The sequence below is a fragment of the Onychomys torridus genome, chromosome 6, assembly GCF_903995425.1.
Source record: "Onychomys torridus chromosome 6, mOncTor1.1, whole genome shotgun sequence".
Taxonomy (NCBI): Eukaryota; Metazoa; Chordata; class Mammalia; order Rodentia; family Cricetidae; genus Onychomys; species Onychomys torridus.
This window is the reverse complement of record NC_050448.1, coordinates 38,920,203-38,942,471: the sequence shown is the minus strand read 5'-3', so window position 1 is coordinate 38,942,471 and position 22,269 is coordinate 38,920,203. Positions and strand designations below refer to the sequence as shown.

At 36.8% G+C, this 22,269-nt stretch overlaps 1 protein-coding gene across 1 annotated transcript; it reads right to left on the bottom strand.

Moving 5' to 3' along the window:
* Nucleotides 1-223: 223 nt before the first annotated feature.
* Nucleotides 224-21,972, bottom strand: LOC118585147 (arylacetamide deacetylase-like 2). The gene is made up of 5 exons (XM_036189308.1): nucleotides 21,835-21,972; nucleotides 12,438-12,660; nucleotides 9,100-9,169; nucleotides 7,300-7,471; nucleotides 224-826 (listed from the first exon to the last, which is right to left on the bottom strand). The coding sequence occupies exons 1-5, from the start codon at nucleotides 21,970-21,972 to the stop codon at nucleotides 224-226; spliced, it is 1,206 nt and encodes a 401-aa protein (XP_036045201.1).
* Between the last annotated feature and the right edge of the window lie 297 nt (nucleotides 21,973-22,269).

The following is a 22,269-nucleotide window of genomic DNA, read 5'->3' as shown; positions in this document are numbered from 1 at the left end:
ATAACTAATGGGAATAAATAATTGAGTATCCTCATTTTAGCAATATTTTAAGATACAGAAGATGAAGAAATTTTCTCAAACATACACAATAATCTTCATTCAAATTGAAATGTGGCTTTGTCAAAAAAACAGATCATTTTGTTCTCATTCATCATACAATAGTTCAAAACATAACTTTCAGGGTACCTTACTGACTGACTACCTAGCTATATGTACCATTGACTCATAGAGTTTCCTCTAACCAACTAATATACTTATCTCTTATTCTTAAGCCTAGATGTAAAAACACTGGAGCTCTGGTAAATGATAGGGCTCCATGGATTCCTTCTTCTATGTGGTCATGAGTAACTCGAACCCCAACATTTCTAAGTCGTGTAATGTAAATGAGACTATCATCTCTAATGAGATCATGTTCACATGTGAGGATGTAAGTTAATGGCAAACTCTGTAACTGGGAGTCATTGACTAGCAAAGGTGATGCTCTACTATCCATAAGTGCTGGGTAGGAATCATTCAGTTTTCCAAGAACAGGCTCAGTGTAAACATGGTTCTTTTTATACTTCTCAGGAAGTAAGTCACTCCAGTTAACAAACTTGAACAGGTGTCTTGATCCTTCAGGCATGTGTTCATTTCTCAGTATGGCCTGAAACAGAGCTTTGTCTTCAGACACATAGAGCCTTGCCAACTTAATTGTCATCTCTCTGGACAGAATTGGACCATGTTCATATTCTCGATGTGATGGCAGAAAAGTATCAAGTGATTGCAGGCCAGGGTATATCAAGGCTTGTGCTTTAATTCTATCTTTGAATTCTGGATCATTCTGTAGCTAGAAATATAATGAATATTAATGAATCAATAGCTTTCAGACAAATGGATTTACAATTTCACTTTAATAGCCTGAGATAAATAATTGTATTATTCTGGAACACTATCTAGCCATCTTTCTTGCAATATTTACACATTGTTGCAAGACATGAGAGAGTGTCATTCTAGTGTCATCTGTGCAGAAACAATGTACACTCTGCAGCTCACACATTTATTCACATTTGAAAACAGAAGAGGGAGATAATCAGCCACATCCTAATGATGATGACAGGATAACTATGTGCATGATGTTGGATATTTGTACATTTATGTTTGTTTTAGAAATTTATATTTTGTTGTTTATAATAAAGTCATGTTGTGCATGTCAAGTTATTCTGGAACATACTATCCCTCTGTCTCAGTTTCCCAAGTGTTCTAATAATAAGCATTTATTACCAAGTCTAATTTCTCTAAAAGAAATTTTTGACCTAAGTAATATAATGAGCAAAATCTACAAATATAATGAAATACAACTTCCAAAACTCACATATAAAGTCAAATGTAACCATGGCATGCTAAAGAAAACACTTAATATTTATCTAAGCAGTGTGGTGTGTTAGAAGTGATAGACAATACAGAGAATAATTTATGAAGACCAGGAGAGCAGAGAAGGATGTGGAATATTGCATGTGTAGCCTATTTCTTATCAGAAATAAGAGGAGTACTGAGTCTGCAGCTACATTCTTTTCTTTTTGTGCACTCCACAGCAGTGAGGCTAGCCTTCACTGTGAGCATGAGAACTTAACCAGTGCCAGCCTCTCCAGCAGTTGTGCATCCGTGACTATCTACTGCCATTCTTTGGGAAATTCCAAGGTATGCAGAGTGTTCTCAAGACTATGCCCCCATAAAAGCAAAAGACTTACACAAAAGGAAAGAACTCCTTAAAATATCATTAGCTCATCATGGTTTAACCATCTTACCAATTTCAAACTGCAGTACAATAGAAAGGGGGTTCTACAAGTTCAGGAAGAAATGAAGAAATAAAAAAATTCCCCCAAGAGAGTCTTTCCAAGGTCCTTATTCTTCACAATGACTCCAGAATGGGATTTTTCTGAATAAAAGACAGCCTCTTAGAAGATTAGTGGAAAAGTCAGTTGTAAGCATAGTGTCAAAACTGAGGCAGAGTCATGTGATAACTCCATATGTAGCAGAATTGCTGCTCCCAAGTGAGTTAGAACAAATTCTTGTACCGGAGGAACAGCAAGGTTAAACTAAAGTTTAACCTTTTAATAATATATGTAAATACAGAAGAAAATGAGAAATTGGTAAGGTCTGAGGCTGAGGAGATGGCTCAGTCAGAAGTATTTGAGTACAGATTGTCAGTATCAAGAAAGCTGGGCATAGCAGCCAAAGCTTGTTACCCAGTACTGTATGGGTAAGGATGATACAAGAGGACCCTTGAAATTAACTGGACAGCTAATCTGGCTGAGTAAGTGTTCTCTAGGCTCTATGAGAGACCTCGTTTCAAAAATAAGGTAAAGAAAAACATAGACACACAATGTCAACCTCTGACTTCTACATTCATGATTACACTCAAGAACATGTACATGATTGTGCACACACACACACACACACGCACACGCACACACACATGCACATGTATACTCACATAAACACATGCACCCTGACACAGAGACATTATATGGAAATTGTGATATTTAAAGGATAGAAGACAGAACAATAGTTCCGGCAGTAGTTGAAAACTCCATAATCTTTGAATCAAAAGAAGCTGGAATAAATGAAATTACACACTGCCATAAAGGGAAGAAACACGAAGGGGAAAGTCTGGGTTTTGCCACTCCTGTGCTTTCCTGAGTGACTGAATCCTAATAGCACTGTAATAAAGCTAGAAAAACTTCATGGTGGCAATATTTGTCTAAGTAAGTAATCATTTTTAAACTTTATTATAAAAAAGTGCTTTTCAAATAAAAAACATCACAAGTACCCATTAATACCTATATTTTTATTCTAAACTCCAAAATAGTTTATCTCGGTGCACTAAAGCACTTTCAGAATATACTATGCCAAATCCCTTAGAGAGACACTGGTGACCCATTTAAGGTGCCTTTTCACTGAAGAGGACAATTACAGAAGAACTGGCAGGGTCTAAATTTACCTAGGACACTGAAGACCCTAGGAAAAGCAATGGAATTCTTGACCTTGGCAAATCAGGTGGATCACAGGGTCTAACCTGTCTCAAAGCTTCTGAACACCAGAGAACAGAAAGGATTGGTAGCCACATCTCTGCTTTACAGAATCTTTCCACATCTGACAGCCCTTTGTGACACCACACCTGGATGTTGTGTGAAGAGTGTCACTCTTACAACAGAATCAAAAGATGGCCTAATACCCTGTACAAACATTGAGACCTTCTGTCCAATTACTTGAACCTTGGAAGGAAAACAGTACAGCTGTAAGGCTAACTCATTTCTCTTCAAATAAAGAAAAAATATGATCTTGTAAAGAGGGCTGTAATAAATATGAATAAATATGGTGTCTTAAACTGCTTGACTTAGTTCTATACTTTTCTTGCATACATTCTAGCAGAATTTCAGTAGCCATGCCAATAAAATGCAAAGGCAGTATGGGCAGCAGTAAAGCGAAGATTATGTTTGGCTCCCACTGTGGCTGGTGAACCATGGGACACAGGGTGCAGCAGGAGGGTATGAGGGCTGTAGGAGCAGTGTGGGCCCTATCATCCTAGCACAACAGAAAATAAACATGGAGCTAACTCTATGTAGTGTTTTCTTTTTTCAGGTTTCCAGCGTATGCTCCTAATCCCCTAATCATCTTTGCTGATGTGTCAATTTTATATTCTTATTTTTTTCCAAAGCTTGATTACATTTATTTATTATTCATTTGTTGTGTGCTGAGCCAGCTTTCTAGTCTTTAATAATGTCATTTGGTTACAAATATTTTTAATCTAATATCCCTAAGCCTTCCATCATGCTTTCTGCTAATCAAGCATGTAGTGCTCTTATGTAGATAGAGATTCCCTTTCCCTGTGCTGCAGCTGCTCTCAAATAAACATGCAGAAGCTGATATTAAAATAAACACACTGAGGTTTATATTGATTACAAATGTTCAGTCAATAGCTCAGGCTTGTTATTAACTAATTCTTCCAACTTAACCCATTTCTATTAATCTATGTGTTGTACTAGGGCTTGTGGCTTTTACCGCTATTTCATTTTGTGTGCCCCACTTATTTGCTGACTGCCTGGTGACTCCTCTGACTCCGCCCTTCTTCCTCTCATCATTCTGAGTTTGACATTTCCACCTAACTTTATTCTGTTCAGCTACTGGTCAGTCATCTGGTTTATTAAACCAATCATAGCTAAACGTATTCACACAGTGCAAAGGAATATTCCACAGCCTTCTTTTCTATCATAGTTCAAGTCATAGGCGAAATTTACTTTTTTTCAATCAGCTGAAGGATTAAAATATCTAACGTTAGTAAATTTTTACTAGTCACAACCACAGGATTAGTATTCTGGAAACAACTTTTCCATGTATTTTAGTATGCATTTATTTTTCACCATAATCATACACACTTGTACTTATAAATTTTAATATTTAATCTAGAGAATCACTTCCTAAACTAAAAGATCAGCTTTACTCAATCCCAATGAGCCAATATTCACTCCTCATTGTATGTTAAACACTTCACATATATATATACATATATTCATATACACACAAGATTTTTGAGACAGGGTTTGTTTTGTTTTTGTTTTTGTTTTGTTTTGTTTTGTTTTTGTGTGTGTGTAGCCTTGGCTGTCCTGTAACTCACTCTGTAGATAAGGCTGACCTGGAACTCCAAAATTTGCCTGTCTCTGCCTCTTGAGTGCTAGAATTGAAGGCATGCACCACTACCACCTGGAGATATATATATATACACACCTAAAAGCTTATTCTGTTAACTACAAGGTCTCTCTTTATTCATCACTCAAGTTTGTTTGTTTGGTTTTTTTAAATTTTTAACTCCTGACACTTTCTGTGCGATCACAACATATAACTACCTATTGTTCTATCTTTATTTAACTAACCCATTCCTCATCCTTTTATCTTTCTAAATGACTGGGTGGAACATTGTGAACTTCAGGGTTCATATCACAGTGCTGCTCCCTAGTGAAATGGCCCATTTTAAATCTCCATATCATATTAATTTTCAGCCCCATAGTTTAGAATAGTGTCATTCTTTTCAGCTGGTTCATTACAGAATACTGTGGGAGGCAAGAGAAGCCAAAGTCTTGTTGCAAGTTCTGCTTCCACAGGGACTTCAGGGTTGGTTATAAGTTCAGCTGCTGTAGTTTTGGTAATTTCTGTTATCTGGGGCTGTGCAATGGAAGTCTAACAGAACAGTGGATCATGCTGATGAGAAAAAGACCTGGCATGTATGTTTCATTCATGTTGGCAAGTAAAACTCACAATAACTTCCATGAGTCATACATTTTCTTAATGAGAAAAATGAAATAAAACTTGACAATTAGAAATACATTATTCACAGAGAATATAGACAATGCCTTAAAGGCCCAGCACAGACAAAGCTCAGTACACATGTCAACAAATAATAATTATGAAAGGGAAGGGAAAATATTCTGTAAAATAAATTAACCAAGACAGCAGACAGACACCCTAGAGAACTAAATTACATGTACTTTTTACTTATGCAGTAAAACATTATAATTTATTACTAGTGAAAGACATGCTTCTTTATCTGTTTCAAATAGTATCATCAATACGATTATGAAATGAACCATATCTATATTAAGATTCATAGTGTCTATGAAGAGGGTTAAACAATGTCCCTCCATTTTTAAACCTCACTGAGTTTTCTACTTATACAAAAATTCTTTATTTGTGTATTAAGACTGAATATGAAAGAGATTGGGCTTCCAAGTAACTCTTGGCACTTTATAATTGAAATAATTGTCTAAGTTATGCTCTTTTAAACCCAAAAGACATATCTTTTACATTCTAGTACATCTAACTTTTGTTTCTCTATTAGAAAACCATGTACGACCTGCTTTAGGGCTTTTTTGTGCCATCAAACAGAACATTAAAATTATTCAAGAAAAAAATTTTTAGAGTTATAGGAGACGGCATTTCATTGGAATTTTAAATGGTTGAATAATTAAAAGGATAGTTTTCTTAAAATAAATTAATTGGTCTTGAAAAAGGAAGCATATTATTGGTTGAAAGGTTAGATTAAATAAGTGAAAAAACATCAGGAAGTATTCAGTAAAATTCTGTAAATACAAACTTTGAGACGAGTATGAGTCATGTATTAGACTGAAATTCAGCTACAATCAGCAAGAACTGTAATAGGAGGTGTCTTATTTATTGCAGTAGGAGTTCTTCTGTACAAGTGTGATATGTTGCCCTATGTTATCTTTGACAATCTATGTGTTTACCAAATTGCCAGGTTACTAATCAGTATCAACTTGCCTGGATCTAGAATCATATAAGAGATTGAAACACACCTCTGGAAGTGTTTCTGAGAATATTCCAGAGGGATTTGACTGAGTGAAGATTCACCCTGAACATGGAGGTACCTCCATATGGGTTGAGCTTCAGGAGAACAAAAGAGGAATAATCAGAAATAGGGCTGAGTACCAGCAAGCATCTCTTTCTGAATGCTGGACCTGGGAATAAGGGCAAGCAGCCTTCCCACTGCCACAGTCATAAATACTGCCACTAGCAGGCTTCTTCCCTGCCATGGTTCACTGAATGTTTCAAACCAGGATCCACTATAACCCTTTCTTCCTTTAATTGCTTCCTGTAAGATGTTTTGTTTTAGAGGGAAAAAAAGTAAGTAATACACCCCTCAATTCTAAGGATACAAAAATATTGAGAATTTCTAAGTAGTTTTTCTATGTAAATTCAATAAGTTGTGAACAAAAAAAAGTCTTATTAAAATAGACTTAGTATCATTCTTTATCACATGACTATTTATTTAATTAGTGCTAATAATGTCAACAGTATTTGCAACACACCAGATGCAAGGGAGTGAGACTAGAGGCACAGAGAGGTTCATGAGATGATGAGGCAGGAAGCTCACAAGTTCAAGGCCTGCACACACTACAGATCAGTTCAGGGACTCTTATCAAAAGCCTGTTTTGAAATAGGAATTTAAAAAGAGAAGGTTGCATAATCCTTTGGTAGATAATCTGCCTGGCAAGCACACAGTTCTGGGTTCAATGCCCAGAACCTCTCGCCACCCCAACTCCTTATAATAGTAGGATTGTAAAACCCTTCTTTAGCATTAGACAAAGACACATTTAATCTAAATCATCAAAATGAATAATCTTTCCTGTTTATTTCAAATTTCACAGATAGCAATATAAGAGTAATGTAAACACACCTAAAACACAGGTTTTTTTTGTTTTTTGTTTTTGCATTAGGATTAAAATAAATATAACACATACAACATACCAGTTGAGTTACTGTTGCTACCAAGGTACCCCCAGAACTGTCTCCCATAACACAGATGCGAGAGGGATCCACTCCATAGTCTACAAGAACTTTATCCTGGAGAAAGAACTTGATCACGAAAACACAATCTTCAAGGGCAGCTGGGAATTGATACTGAGGAGCAAGCCTGTAGCTTCATAGGTAAATCAAGTAAAAGCACAACAAAGCCCTTGTTAAAATTATGCAAATAAATATATCTCACCAACAGATACACCGATATCTTGGCCCTACTTTGAATCATAGATTTTACCAATTAGCCCAAAGCTCATTGGTAGATTTTGTCTTAAAGTGAGACATAGATTCAGGTTCGGGGTTTCAGGTGTTGGTTTTAAGGAGAAGCAAGTTAAACAGGTGTGTTCATCCTGTGAAGCCTACATGCTTCAGTGATCCTCAGTGTGCTTGGTGACCCCGAACAACTCAGAATCACTGATAGGATTACCCAGACATTTTAAATGCATAAAACATGAGAGTAAATATGACTGACTATATTTGAAGAATTTGAAATATGAATATTTTAAGTATAACATTGGATCTTACAAAAACCTCTAAGTTGGTTCATAAGGCTGAAATAAGACTAAGTACTATTGCATTTGTTTGTTTGTTTTTTGCTGTGTGTGTTCTGTGTTCTATCAGAGGAGTACACCTCAATTTAGCTACCTCACTTTTTAACTCAAATCACCTTCATACCCATTAGAATTAGTGAATTATTCACATGATTATATTAAACAATGTTCATCAGATAGTCCTTGTGTTTATATTTTGATCTGTGCCTAAAATATTTGAAATTAGTATAATCTGAGCCACACAGTACAAAAACATTAGTGTTCCTCAAGGTAAAGAACAGCCAACACCTTAAAAAGTAACCAGTAGAACTCTTAAACAATGTACAACAAATTTTACTATTTAAAAAGCTTAACTAAAATTATGTTGTGTTAAACTTAGTTAAAATTGTAGCAGTAAAGGCATTGCACATTTACTATCACAATTCAGACATTTCTCAAAACTTAAGTAATTTGTCTGTTTCCATTTTCAAACGATTAAGGCAGGACAGAACTGACCTCTTTAATATGTCCTACTGGCCCCAAATATACTCTCCACCATGAAATTCCTTAGAGTGACTTTGTCTGAGGCCCACAGTTTGTATGTCTAGTTCTTCATTAAGGAACTGGCAAGATGTGCAGCAATCTTTTCATCCTACTGCTGAGAGTCTCAATAATTCAGAGGACACCCATGAGGTCCTAAAGTAATAAACACTTACTCACGTTTTTGTAAATGTTGGCAAAAGTCATGTCATGAAATATTAAGACTGATCACTCGGATAATATCTTGAAATGCTCAAATTATTCAAACATCTTCACATAATATAATTAGAACCAATGACAACTCTAACCCACACAATGTTTATAAACAGGCCTCATAAAACCCAATGTCTCAAGCTTATAATGACTAAATTTTCAAGGGATTTTACTTGCAGGTAAACTTAAGTGCTTGAGAATCTTGGAGTTTATGGTCCCAGAGATGTCATAGCCGTAAAAACAAAGATACTTATTCCTCTGGCCTCACACTTGCATTTACAACAGCAGAAATTAAAGCAAAGACTGATGTCTTTGAGGACACATTGACATTAAAATCATAAGAAAATTAATATAAGCAAAAATCCATAGAATATGAATATTTGATGGCTGGGTGACAAGCCCTGAAAAAGCAAAGCCTATGTTGAGAAAGCAAGGTGTGTGGTAAGAAGTATTATTGTTCTCTTACTCTACTCCCACAACAACAGCATCAAGCTTGTTTGCTGTCCATCTGTTCAGGTCGTCATAAGCTGACATCTCTGAAACAAAAGAAATGAATATAAAATAGTGTCCTGTAAATAGAAAACAATAGAAACCCAGCAACGCTCATGAATGTTATAGAAATGTGAATTATCACTGATTCAATGGAAACTCAGTAATCTCCACTTTTATTATCATGTAGATAAACATTCTGTTGGGTGCAGAAATAAAGATTGCAACTTATTATCACCACATTCCATAAGACTCTTAGTAGATTAGAAAATCTGAAATTAAGTTGAAGGTAACATTGTAGCCAGTATTATAATTTTCACAAATTCAGAGATTCACCATTGTTATTTTTTTTAGGAATTTTTCAATGAAGAGACATTAATTTACTTAAGGCAAGGTGTACTATTTAGTGCAATAAAAACTACTGAACTTTTCTTTTGTCAGAATCTTACGTATTTACAGAAGGTCATGCATATTAAATAATCTTATTAAACTTTAGATTACCTTTTTGTATAGAAGTGACAATTAAAATTTTTATTAAAATCAAATAAGAGTGTATTTTTGCATTTGTAATTCCATAAAAAAGTTAACAGTACATAAAACTGAGTTTAAAACTTAAAAGAGGTAGAAAGGGAAAATGTTTTCCTAAAATTTTAATAAAATGTAGTGTTAAGATTCATTTTAATGAGCAATATATACTAATTGACCTACAAAGCATAAATTGCCATGCATCATGTTAAACATAAAAACATAATCATTGATTGAAAATGAATAAGAGAAAATAAAATGTTATTTTAGAAAATGTATTACAAGTTTACTGAGAATTCACAGAGCTTGGGGAAACATGAACAGCTAATTATCTTAGAAACATAAAGTTAGAGAGAGCAGAGGCAGAAACAGGACAAAATAGTAAAATATATGTACCTACATGCCAATGTTTGATAAAAAATTTATCAACAAATGAATGCTATTTATGAATTATCAGGAATCCATGTGGTCATACTTTCACATTATGAAAGACAGAGAAGAAGGAAAAAGAAATGAAGAAACAGTGGTGAGCAACCAGGAATAAAAGAAAAGGAAGCAATCTAAACAATAATCTACAGCCTGTGGACAGGAACAAGAAGATGCTCACAATTTTGTGGCCAGTACATGACACAGAGTGTAGGAACTAAGATACAGTTGAAGTAGAGCAGGGTGGTCACTACTGGGAGATATCTTCATTTCTTGTGTTCTTGGAGTCGTATTTATTTCCCCTTTTCATCTTTGATAAAAGAATATGATGGTATCTGTTAAGAAATTTCATGTGATACACTAATGACCAAGTGTGCAACCCAGTCCACAGTTTAATTTTTTTTTTTTTTTTTTTTTGAGACAGAGTTTCTCTGTGTAACAGTCCTAGCTGTCCTGGAACTCATTTTGTAGAGCAGGCTGGCCTCAAAATCACCTGCCTCTGCCTCCCAAGTGCTGGGATTAAAGGCGTGTGCCACCACTGTCTAGCCACAGATGAATTTACTGAACTTAAATTCAGCAACCATGTTAGAGATGGAAAACAGAGCCAGTATCTATAGGATGGACATGGTGGCTAGTGTGGAAGCAGTAAAGAATAAATTAGAAGAAAATGTAGACTCAACAACTAAAGAAAAAATAGTAAAATCTGGAGATTATTAATATTTGTAAAGTCTAAGCAATAACTTGTTTCCACATGGCTTTATCTTTTCTTTTGTTTTAAAGTTATCATTGCAAATGAAGGGATAAGGTTAAGGAGAATAAGGAAGGGTAAAGAATGTTCTTTTTTTTTCAAAGTAATAGCAAAAATAAAATATTACTGTAGCAAAAGGCAGTGGTCACATTCAGATTACACAGCTTAAAAAGAATCAGAAGAGAAACAGACAGACCTTACAGTATATGGAAACATGTCTCAGAAAATAAAACAAGATGGGATAATAACTAGAAAGTGCAGCCGGGGTCAACAGAGGTCAAGGCAGACGACACAGTACATATTTACAAGTCAACAAAGGAGGTATAATTGCTGTTAGGAGAAATACAAATCAGACGATGATTTGGAAGGAACTATCCCAAGGAAAGCAGAGAGACTCATCCTGACCAAAAGATAAACACATCTTTTCCCGGGATGGGAGTAGAGCAGTGAAGAAGGGACAAGCCAGTAAGATGCCAGTAAGTGTGAGAAGGATAAGGAGAGAAGTGGACCTGGAGATGCCAAACATATGGACTTGTGTCTTGGAAGGAGGAGATAAGGTTGGAAACAGAATGGAAATTTAGAAATGTCACTGGAGTAAAACAGAGGGACTAATTGCTTTTGAGGGGTGGTATTTTCCAGAAATAGTGAGAGCATGGATGGCTGGCTCACCAGGAGCAGGAGCCTTAATCCCCTGGTTTCCACTGGTAACACGGTTGCTTCCTTCCCTTTCTAACTGTGGGACTTTGAAAACATTCCTTAATCTAATTGTTTCTTCACTGCTAAAACAATGATGATAATATCTATCTAAAAAAATGCTTACTCTGTTGGCTACCCAGATGAACACAGTAGTATTTTTATTTATGTTGAAATGTTCTAGTTCATGAGGACAAAATACTGGATGTAAAAATTAAGCTACAGGTTCTTTGAGGAAGAGTGTTATCACTTGTTTCATCAATACACAGTACAATACTCCAACATTTTGCTGTGCAGTGAATCCATAAGTCATCAAAAATAGTGTGTGTGTGTGTGTGTGTGTGTGTGTGTGTGTGTGTGCGCGTGCATGCCTGTGTCTGTCTGTCTGTCTTAGCTACTGCACTCATCTCCAGACAGGAACTGATTACTCAGCATTATTTCATTTTATCACTTTAATACAAAGTTATGCTTTGAATTCTAAGTGTCTATATCATTGTTGTATCACAATTTACAACTTGAGCAAATGTTAACTGCAGTATGGCAGTAATTATAGTATTTCAGATCTAACTATTAAAACACCTGGTTCACATTAGTATTTTATATAATTTTTGTGATCAGGTTATTTTAGTCTGAATCCAGAGTTTATTATTTACACGTTCAAGTCTAGGCTGCCTATATGTTTATTTTAAAATATTTTTTTCTAACAAACCATCTTATTTCTACTTGATTGTTTTACTTGTCAAATTGTAAATGTAGAAATATTTGTGACCCATGACCCATACAGTTCAACGTATCTCCGTTAAATTGTATATATTACCTAAATCAAAGTACTGGCAAATGTTCTGTCAACTTATGAGTACATGATACACGGCACTTATTTGAATATGAAATATGAACAACACACACATCAGAAACACACTTACTGCAGCTTCCCAAGACAAAGGCACCACCATGAATGAAAATTACAGCTGGTCTCCGTCTTTCAGATTTCCTTTTTGGCAAATACAGACGAACAGGAACGTCACTAAAGTTTGTGTCAATCACTGTAATGTTTTCATCTGAAACTGGTTTTGTAAGGTGAAGTGCTGTTACAGTTGAAAATACTTCTTCATATTTCATAAGACCTATGTGTTCAAATAATGTGGCCTGCAAACACAGGAAAATTTTAAACATTATACTTTTTTATTTTACTAACAATAAATGCACACAAATGAAATTATAAAAATTAAGCAATGTGATAATGTGATTTTTATATCCTAACATTATTTTGGTAGCATGAAAATCCCGGTGTGATTATCTGCATCAGACCTGAACAAAATTGAGTCCATCAAAAATTTGTCATAAATAAGGAATGGGTCAATGAAATCCCTTCCCTTCCTGAACCCTGAGAACTACACTAGCCACTGGACTGACAAGACTTGTTTAGTCTTGCAATAGCACTTTGAACGTTATGGGAATAGCCAACCTGTTCTTGTTGGATTTAAGTACCATTATACAAGATAAAACTCATACCTGACACTACTGTTGGGTCACTAATCTGTGAATAGCAGGTCATAGGCCATAGGGAAGAATCTACTACTGCCACTCCATTAAATGTACACACTATTAAACAAATTACTAATGACTTATTGTTACACCCATGGATTATCACACCTCTCAGTCTTCATCAGAGAAGGTTCTATATGCAGTCGATGATGATTAACACAGAAGCAAAAGGACCAAAGTGAATAAAATAAGGGGCTACTAAAAACTCAGCTCTGACATCTATACTGCTTTCTCTCTCTCTTTTTTTAATTATATTTGTGTTTTACTTTTACATATCAGTCATGGGTTCCCCTGTCCTCCCCCCTCCCGTCCCCACCCCAACCTTCCTCCCAGCCCCTCCCCTCCATTCCTATCTCCTCCAGGGCCAAGACTCCCCTGGGGATTCAGCTCAACCTGGTAGATTGAGTACAGGCAGGTCCAGTGCCCTCCTTCCAGGCTGAGCAAAGTGTCCCTGCATAAGCCCAAGGTTCCAAACAGCCAGCTCATGCACTAAGAACAGGTCTGGGTCCCACTGCCTGGGTGCGTTCCAAACAGTTCAGGCTATTCAATTGTCTCACTTATCCAGAGGGCCTGATCCAGTTGGGGGCTCCACAGCTTTTGGTTCATAGTTCATGTGTTTCAATTAGTTTGGCTATTTGTCCCTGTGCTTTTCCAATCTTGGTCTCAACAATTCACACAATTACAGTCCCTCCTCTTTCTGGACAATTGGAGTCCTGGAGCTCCACCTAGGGCCTGGCTGAGGATCTCTGCATCCACTTCCATCAGTTATTGGATGAGAGTTCCGGCACGACTGTTAGGGTGTTTGACCATCTGATCACCAGACTAAGTCAGATCAGGCTTTCTCTTGACCATTACCAGTAGTCTACAGTGGATGTATCATTGTGGATTTCTGGGGACCTCTCTAGCACTTTGCTTCTTCCTGTTCTCATGTGGTCTTCATTTATCGTGGTCTGTTATCTGCTTTCTCTCTTGTCAAAGCTCAGAGATAATTGCAAGAGAGGAGATTGAAAGACTCTATAAACAGGATCTGTTGGGAATTTATAGACACTGGGAGAGGAAGAGTCAGGGTGTGTCCCCTGGTATACCCACTGTATGGTCACATGATAATGGGTATATGGGAAGTACAGATTGCAGCAGGTATAAAGAAGGACACAAATTTAGGTGAAGAAATGTGAGTGGATCTGGAAGGAATTGCAGGAGGGGTAAATATGGTCAGAAATTATTGTATATAAATAACTAAAGAGTTTAAAAATCTTAAGTATGCAGTATTTGAAAATAATAGTAATCTTATTTATTTCAATAAATTTTGGCAATATAACTTGCATTGGTGTAATTTACTCTTAACTGTAGTTTTATCTAAAACAAAAGTATCTGAAAAGTGGTATTTTATGTATGTTCCAATATTTTATTTTATTTTATTGGTCATTCATTTTAGTGTTATAAAATTGTATGTGTGTGTGTGTGTGTTTGTGTGTGTGTGTGTGTGTGTGTGTATAAACATGTTGGTCATGTGTGCTTGTGAAAGTCAGGTATAAACTTGGGTGTTGCTCCTCATCTTTTGAACTTGTTAAAAACAGGTTCAATTGTTCCAGCTGTATATGCCAGTCTTTCTGACCCAGCAGCTTCCTTGGTTCTGCTGTCCTCTCCTCCCCTCCCACTGTAGGAGATGCGTGTTACCATATCCAGCAGACTGTGAGTTCTGGAGACCTGAGGGCAGATCCTAACCCTTGCACAGCAAGTGTTTTAGCCACTATGCTGTCTCCATCATCTCTGGTTTAGTTTAATATTTTAAAATGTCATCCAATTATTATATAAATCATAGTTCACATTCCCCCTTTTCAGCTATAAAACAGCACCTTTTCTTTCTTTCTTTCTTTTTTTTTTTTTTTTTTGGTGACTTGAAGGAAAATGAAGCCACTTTTTATTTATACCAATGAAATCCGGCTCTCTTTAGTATTTCTGACAAGTTATCTAAGACATTACTGAACCATTTAATTTTAGTAAAAGCGGTAATATAATTTTTATGTGACTGAAATACTTCAGAGCATATACTCTCGTCTCTATCTCATGATGCTATGGTTATAAATCCATAAAGATATTACACCCATTTGCATTAAAGGTGAGTGTACTGACTCTGGAAACTCCTTTGTCTGATCAATATTACACAGATTTAAACTGCAAGAACAATGTAGAATACCACTTGTCTATGTCAGTGGTATATATAGTCTTCTCTATATAATTAGCTGATAAATTATATATTTAAATAACAGAATAAAAATTAAAATTCCAAGTTCTAGAAAAATGTAACAAGTAGATGATTAACATAGCAGTTGTATAAGAATAACGTTTGAGAAGTGACAGCTGTTGTTGATGGTATCAGAACTGTGGTTTTATCATAGTCAAGAGGTTTTTAAAAAAAAAATACTCAGAAGTTTCAGCTAAACCATACATGTATAGATAGAATCATATGCATTTGTATAAAAACATCTATTAAGAATTTGAGAGTGGTCATATGCACATTTTTTTGTATTCTAAAGTTTTGTGTTTTTTTAATATTTTTTCTTTATTATTATGTGTTTTAAATTTTATACATCAGCCATGGCTTCCCCTGTCCTCCCCCCTCCCGCCCCCACCCCTACCTTCCCTCCAGGCCCTCCCCTCTATTCCCATCTCCTCCAGGGCCAAGACTCCCCTGGGGATTCATTTAAACCTGGTGGATTCAGTACAGGCAGGTCCAGTCCCCTCCTTCCAGGCTGAGCAAAGTGTCCCTGTATAAGCCCAAGGTTCCAAACAGCCAGCTCATGCACTAAGGACAGGTCTGGGTCCCACTGCCTGGGTGTCTCCCAAACAGTTCAAGCTATTTAACTGTCTCACTTATCCAGAGGGCCTGATCCAGCTGGGGGCTCCACAGCCTTTGACTTAATATTTATTGTTTATTAGTGGAATGTATTTATGATTAGAAACATAAATATGGCAGGATAAAACTTAAAAAATTTGGTGTTGTGAGGTGAGTATGAGGTAAATATTCCAAAGTAAAGAAGATTAAACTATGTTACAATGTATTATTGCTTCATCTGAGTCCTACAGAATACCAAGAAATATGGGAAACTCATGTTACCAACTTTAACACTCAAATAATATAAGAATTACAGACTTCTCTGTGGCAAAAACACAAGAGTTTGTAAAGTAGCCATTCTTCTTTAGTTCTCAAACTATTTGTGCCTTTGTGTCTTAGAAATAAAAATATTATAGATACTTATTGTATTTTTATGCTTAGTAGATATAAATCTCATTGTTTTTGGTAACAATGTCTTAGGTCTTTTCAGAAAGTGACCATCTCATCATTAAAGTTTCAAAAGAGAGATTTTTCAAAGTGATAGCCACTTACTAGATAATATGACATGGTAACCCTAAGTTATCTTTATTTTAAGCTTCTTGGAAATTGTATCTTAAGCTGAAAGATAAAAATAATAAGATTTGGAGATACACTATCACCCCAAGAACATCAGGAAGTAATTTATTTTATTACTTATTTGTATCCACCAATCTTCTAGAATACGTTTTTTCTACTCTTAGTTTTCTTTATTTTGGTAAGAGGAAATCTAATACATCAAGCATGCTCTACTTGCATAGTCTAATTCTTAATCTTCTATATGTGCAAAGGTGGAAAGTACAGATATAACTCATGATGCTAGCAAGAGGATTATAAAATGGGAAAGGAGACTTAAGGAGTGGAGTAGGAAAAGAGCATAATTGAATGTATGTGAGCTGAAAGTTTAATGGTGAGTGTTTGGGTGGGAAAGAGAAAGAATGCAGATAAAAGGAACAGGAAGGAGAGTAGTGAAAAAGAATTTTAAAAAGTATGCATGAAAATGCCATAAGGAAACATCTTACAGTCTATGCTAATTAAAAGACTAAGTTGCCGAATTGAATGAAAGTCTTCATGCAACATGATTCCAATGATTCTATTACACGATGTTGTAGAGAGAGTCAACTACAAAAGCATAAAAGGTTCATAGTTATCAGGAGTTAATACTGAGATGTTTATTACAATGATATATAAGAAAAGTTGTTTACCACATGATGGCCAAATGCAAAGGGACAGATTGAAGAGATCCCAATATGACCTCTATGGTGAGAAAGTGTACCCACAATGACGTACGTTCCTTCAACTAGAATCCAGATCTTAAAGATTCAGTGATAGAGGGAAGATGTGGGTAATCACTTGTGATTTCTTATACTGTCCATTTGACAGGACTTAGTGCCACTTAAGAAAGGAGACTCTGGGCATTTTCTAGATCAGATGATCCTATTGGCATGCTTCTTAGGGATTCTCTTGATGAACCTTAAGTGTGGATGGGCACATTACATGTGCTGGATCCTAAACTGTCAGGAAAATAGGACAGAGAATAAGAACTGTACAGTCCCATTTGTTGCCTTCTTCTTCCTAACGGAAGACACAGCGCAATGTGACCTGCTTCTTGAAGCCCCTGCCGTGTGATGTACCCTACCTGATGTGATGGGTGATATCCTCAACCTGTGAGACAAAACTAAGCACAATTAAAAAGGTATTTTATCATAGAAATAGGAAAAGTAACAAAAAACAAGTAATAGAAGTGGGCTATCACTGTACAAATCTGTCCACGAGACTCTTGAAACTAATTTGTAGCTAGAATGTGGGGGGAAAAAACTTTTACTTTGGGCTAGAAAAGACTTATAATGTTACAAGTAGAGTTTAATGGCTACTCTTGTGAGATGTGGCAGACAAGAACTCTGAGAGAAATGATATTCAGCTCATGAGGTTTCTGAGAAGCATGAGGACTGCATCAGGAACTGGGATAAGAGGCGTTCATATTTTGTCCATGCTATGAGAACTTCAATAAGGTTGAATTTAAAGATAGTGAACTAATTTATTTGGCTTAGGACACTTCAAAACAACAGAACATTCAGGATGGGCGTACTACTTGCTTACAGTTGATTTTGGTGACTGCACAGCTGAAAAATATGCTTGTTCCCCTGGCTTTGCTGCAGGAGACACCAATGATGGAAAACACATAGAGGATTACATTTCAGGGATTGGGGTATTTCTGTGATCAAACAGACCATGTCTTTGTTTGGAGGAATATGGAACACTTTGGGATCCTAAACTGGAACAATTTAAGCCAGGCTTGCTGGGCTGTACTAATAGGAGCATAGAAGACAATAGTTGTGAGGGTGATTTGAACTATGGAGGCCTGGTTCAAAAGGTTTCAGAGAAGAATTGTAGTATGTGGTCTAGAGACTGTTCTTGAAATATCTTGGTGAAGAATGTGGCTGCTTTCTGTCCTTGTATAAAAAATCTGTCTGAGGCTAAATAGAAGAGTTAACAACTTTGGCAAAGGACATTGCCAAAGAACCTAGTGTGGACTGTGTCATGTGGGTTTTAGCAGCCATGCTTATGCAGATCTATAATGAAAAGGAGCAAAGTGAGCAAGGAAAACACAAAATGTACAGCTGGAGGAGAAAAGGGGCACCAGGAAGTGTAGACAGATTAAAGAGAAGCCTGATGACTAGTGCAATAAAGGGGGAGGTGACCCCAGAACAAGACCCCACCCCACTAAGTTTCTAGTTATGAAAAGGAAAGAGAGAAGAGGTTAGAGATAGGCATTGTGCTGCACAGCTTTAATCCCCGCACTCAGAAGGCAGAGGCAGCAGAGCTCTGAGTTCAAGGCCCGTCTGGTCTACAGAGCAAGTTCCAGAACAGCCCAGCATAGGCGTCAAAGGAAACCACTGAAAACAGAAATCTGGTGAAAATGTATTTGAACAAGTGGGGTATGTTCCAGCTCCAGCAACTTGGCAACTTTGGCCACATGGTTCTGACTTTAGAGTTGAGGAAGAAAGGGGTCATGGAACCTCCCTCCAAGATTAAGGAAAGCCACTGAGAGCAGGCATGTGTCAAGGGTGTCCCTGAATGGAAGCCTAGAGAGGCCATTGTGTGAAGCTATGAAGGTGAAGCCTGTATAGTCTTGGATAACCCAGTATATAGGAGATGCTAGAGTTGAGGGATACCTGCCAAGTTAAGCTGTTAATAGGGAGTGGGACCAGCCCAGGCGAAAAAGTGAGTTGCATTCAACAGAGCTGAAAGGAGTTTGGGATCTGAAGAGCATTTTGACATTGGATAAGGAGATGCAGAATTTGGAATTTGACAAGCTGGTTGTCGGGTTTGCTTTGCTCCAGTATTTCCTCACTCTGCTCCCTTCCCTCACTTTTGGAATGACAACGTATATCCTGTGCTATTACATATTGGAAGTATGTGATCTGTTTTTTTTAATTTTGATTTTATAGGGGATTATAGTTAAGAGATAGCCAGGAGTCTCAGAAGAGACTTTGGACTTTTAAAAGATTCAGACTGTTACAGACTTTTAAAACTGGACTTAATGCAGTTCTGGATTCCAAAAATGGCTACAAGCCTGTGAAGACCAGGGTATCAAATGCAGTGGTTTGAAAGAAAATGTCCCCCACAGGCTCATAGAGAGTGGCACTAAATATTTTATAAAATTTAAGATACACTAAAGCACATTAGTAGCTCAATAAATTTTAGCTTAATTCTTACATATAAAGAAAATTTTTGACACAGGCATTCGAGACAGAGAAGCAGGTAGGCTGACTTCAGACCTTCAACTCTTTTTCTGACCCTCAAATCAGATCCCCTGTCATTTCCCTAGCTGGGCAACAGAACACCTGCTGCAGCCTCCGTTTCCCTGGTTCCCTCATATCTGGTGGATCCCACTGACCTTACTTTCCTGACTTCCCCCATTCATTACTTCATCTCAGCCACCAACTTCAGCAAGCCCTCTATGGGAACCCATTGGCCACTATTGCTGGAGAAGCAGGTAGACTAACTGTAGGCTTCACCTCTCCTTCCACTTGTCCAATCCCCCAGTCTCATCCCTAGCTCTGTAGCAAAACACCTGCTGCAACCTCCCTTCCCCCACTGCACCTCTCTCCAGTGGATCACACAGATCTTCCCCTCCAAATTTCCTTCCTGCAACCCATTGCCTGGCTCCAGCCCTCAGCATTTCAGCAGGAACTCCCTGGGACACCACAGGACAACCTGAGGAGGGGAGCAAGTAGACCACCTACCAATATTCACCCCTCCCTCCATTCATGGTAGTCCAATTCCCTAGTCTCAATCCAGATCTTTAGCAGAATTTCTGCTGTGCCCTCTCCTTACTATCTGTCCCTATTTCCATGTGCTAAGTAAGCAGATTGTGGTGGAACACCCTTCTTTCCTTCTTCTCATGAAGCTCCTCCACTGCCCATAGCCCATTCCCATTGTCCAGCCTGAGGATGCAATACCCAAAAACTCATTTCACCTGGAACTTCCAGTGTCCAAACCTATCAGGACCCCAACATTTTCTTACTAGGCAACACACAGCTACCACACGCTTCTAAGAACAATAGAAAAATAACAAACCAAAAAACAAAACACCCACAGATAAAGACAAGACCAGATATAAGCACCTAGATTTATTATTTTCCCAATCCCAGATACCTAGATGCCAGCATAAAAACATAACCAATAACATCCAGGACAATATGTCTCCATTAGAGTCCTGCAACCTTACCACAGCAGGTCCTAAATATTCTGACATATCTGAAAAATACCTTAAAACAGCCTCCATGAATATGATAGATGCCCTTAATGAGAACATGAATAAATTCCTTAAAGAAATCTGTGAAAACACAAACAGTGGAAGGAAATGAATAACACTGTTCCAGACCTAAAAGTGGGAATAGAATCAATAAAGAAAACCTAAACTGAGGGAAATCTGGAAATGAAAAATTTAGAAATTCTAACAGGAACCACAGAACAAAGCTTCATCAACAGAATACAAGAGATGGAATGCAGAATCTCAAGAACTGAAAACATGATAGAAGAACTGGATACAAGAGATGGAAGAAAGAATCATAGGCATTAGAAACACACAGAAGAAATGAATATATCAGTCAAAGCAAATGTGAAATTTGAAAATTTCCTGCACAAAATATCTAGGAAAAATGAGACACTATAAAAAGACCAAATACATGTTGATTGCAGTATATTTGTCGATATTAAATATGTGAGCAGTTTTCCCTATGATGATACTGATGTCATTGTAAGTTAATACAACTAGTATATTTACAATTAGATGAAATGTGCTTTAATAATATACAGAAGTGATAGTGACATTTGTTCTATTTTCTCAGATCTCTTTAACCACATCTGTTTGTGGTAGATAACTGACTCTCATGTCTGGGTTTGCAGTAGTCTGTTTTGATATCCCATCTGTAAAATCTGCTGGAGGCCTCAGTAACACAAAAAATATACAAAGTTTCTGTGAACAGAAGAGAGAAAATAACTAGAACAATAACAATTAAAATTCACCAAAATTTTAAACTTGATAGTGGTAATATGTGAGGTTCCAGAGAGCATATGAGTGAAAAATGGATTAACAGAGAATGTCAAAAGCATCAAAAACATGCAAGCTTCCTAACAATACCCAAACATTGCTTCCAGACAATAATACTTCTTTAATTCTGATGTTGAATTATCACAACATTCAGTGTGTAAGCAACCACTGTATGTAACTGTAGAAAATCAGTTAAGCATGATAGTGATTAAATAAAGTTCAAGATTATCTGGTTTACATATCATAAAGAACATTGAAATAGCTTTCAAAAACTTAGAAACAAAAGGAGTTTCAAATATACTTATGACATGGTATCCCAAATCACCAGTAAAAAACATATTACCACAAGTGAAGTCATTTTTATGAGAGCATCCATGAATCTCACTTTCCAAGGTTCTTCAATATTTTCTGGAACAGGTGAATAAATGCAATAAGCAAATAGAATACAAGAGAATCCAAGGCACAGAGTTTTGTACCCCATGATAAATCTTTACCAAACTTGTGTGTGGTGATAGTCAACAGCATCTCATATATAGACTACCGAGCAGTAAGACAAAGGTGGAAGGTGAGCTGTTTAAGGTAAAACATTGGTTTTAGCAACTGTGACTTGACATTCACTTCTGAGATCAAGCCACAGTTGAAACTGGTTATGCAATTTCATGGCTTTGTGGAATAGAATTTACCACAAAATTTCTAATAAAGTGTGCAGCAATGGCATAAACTTGTGAGATCAGTGAGTTCCTGTTTCATTACATAACACTAGAAGAGCAGAAGCATT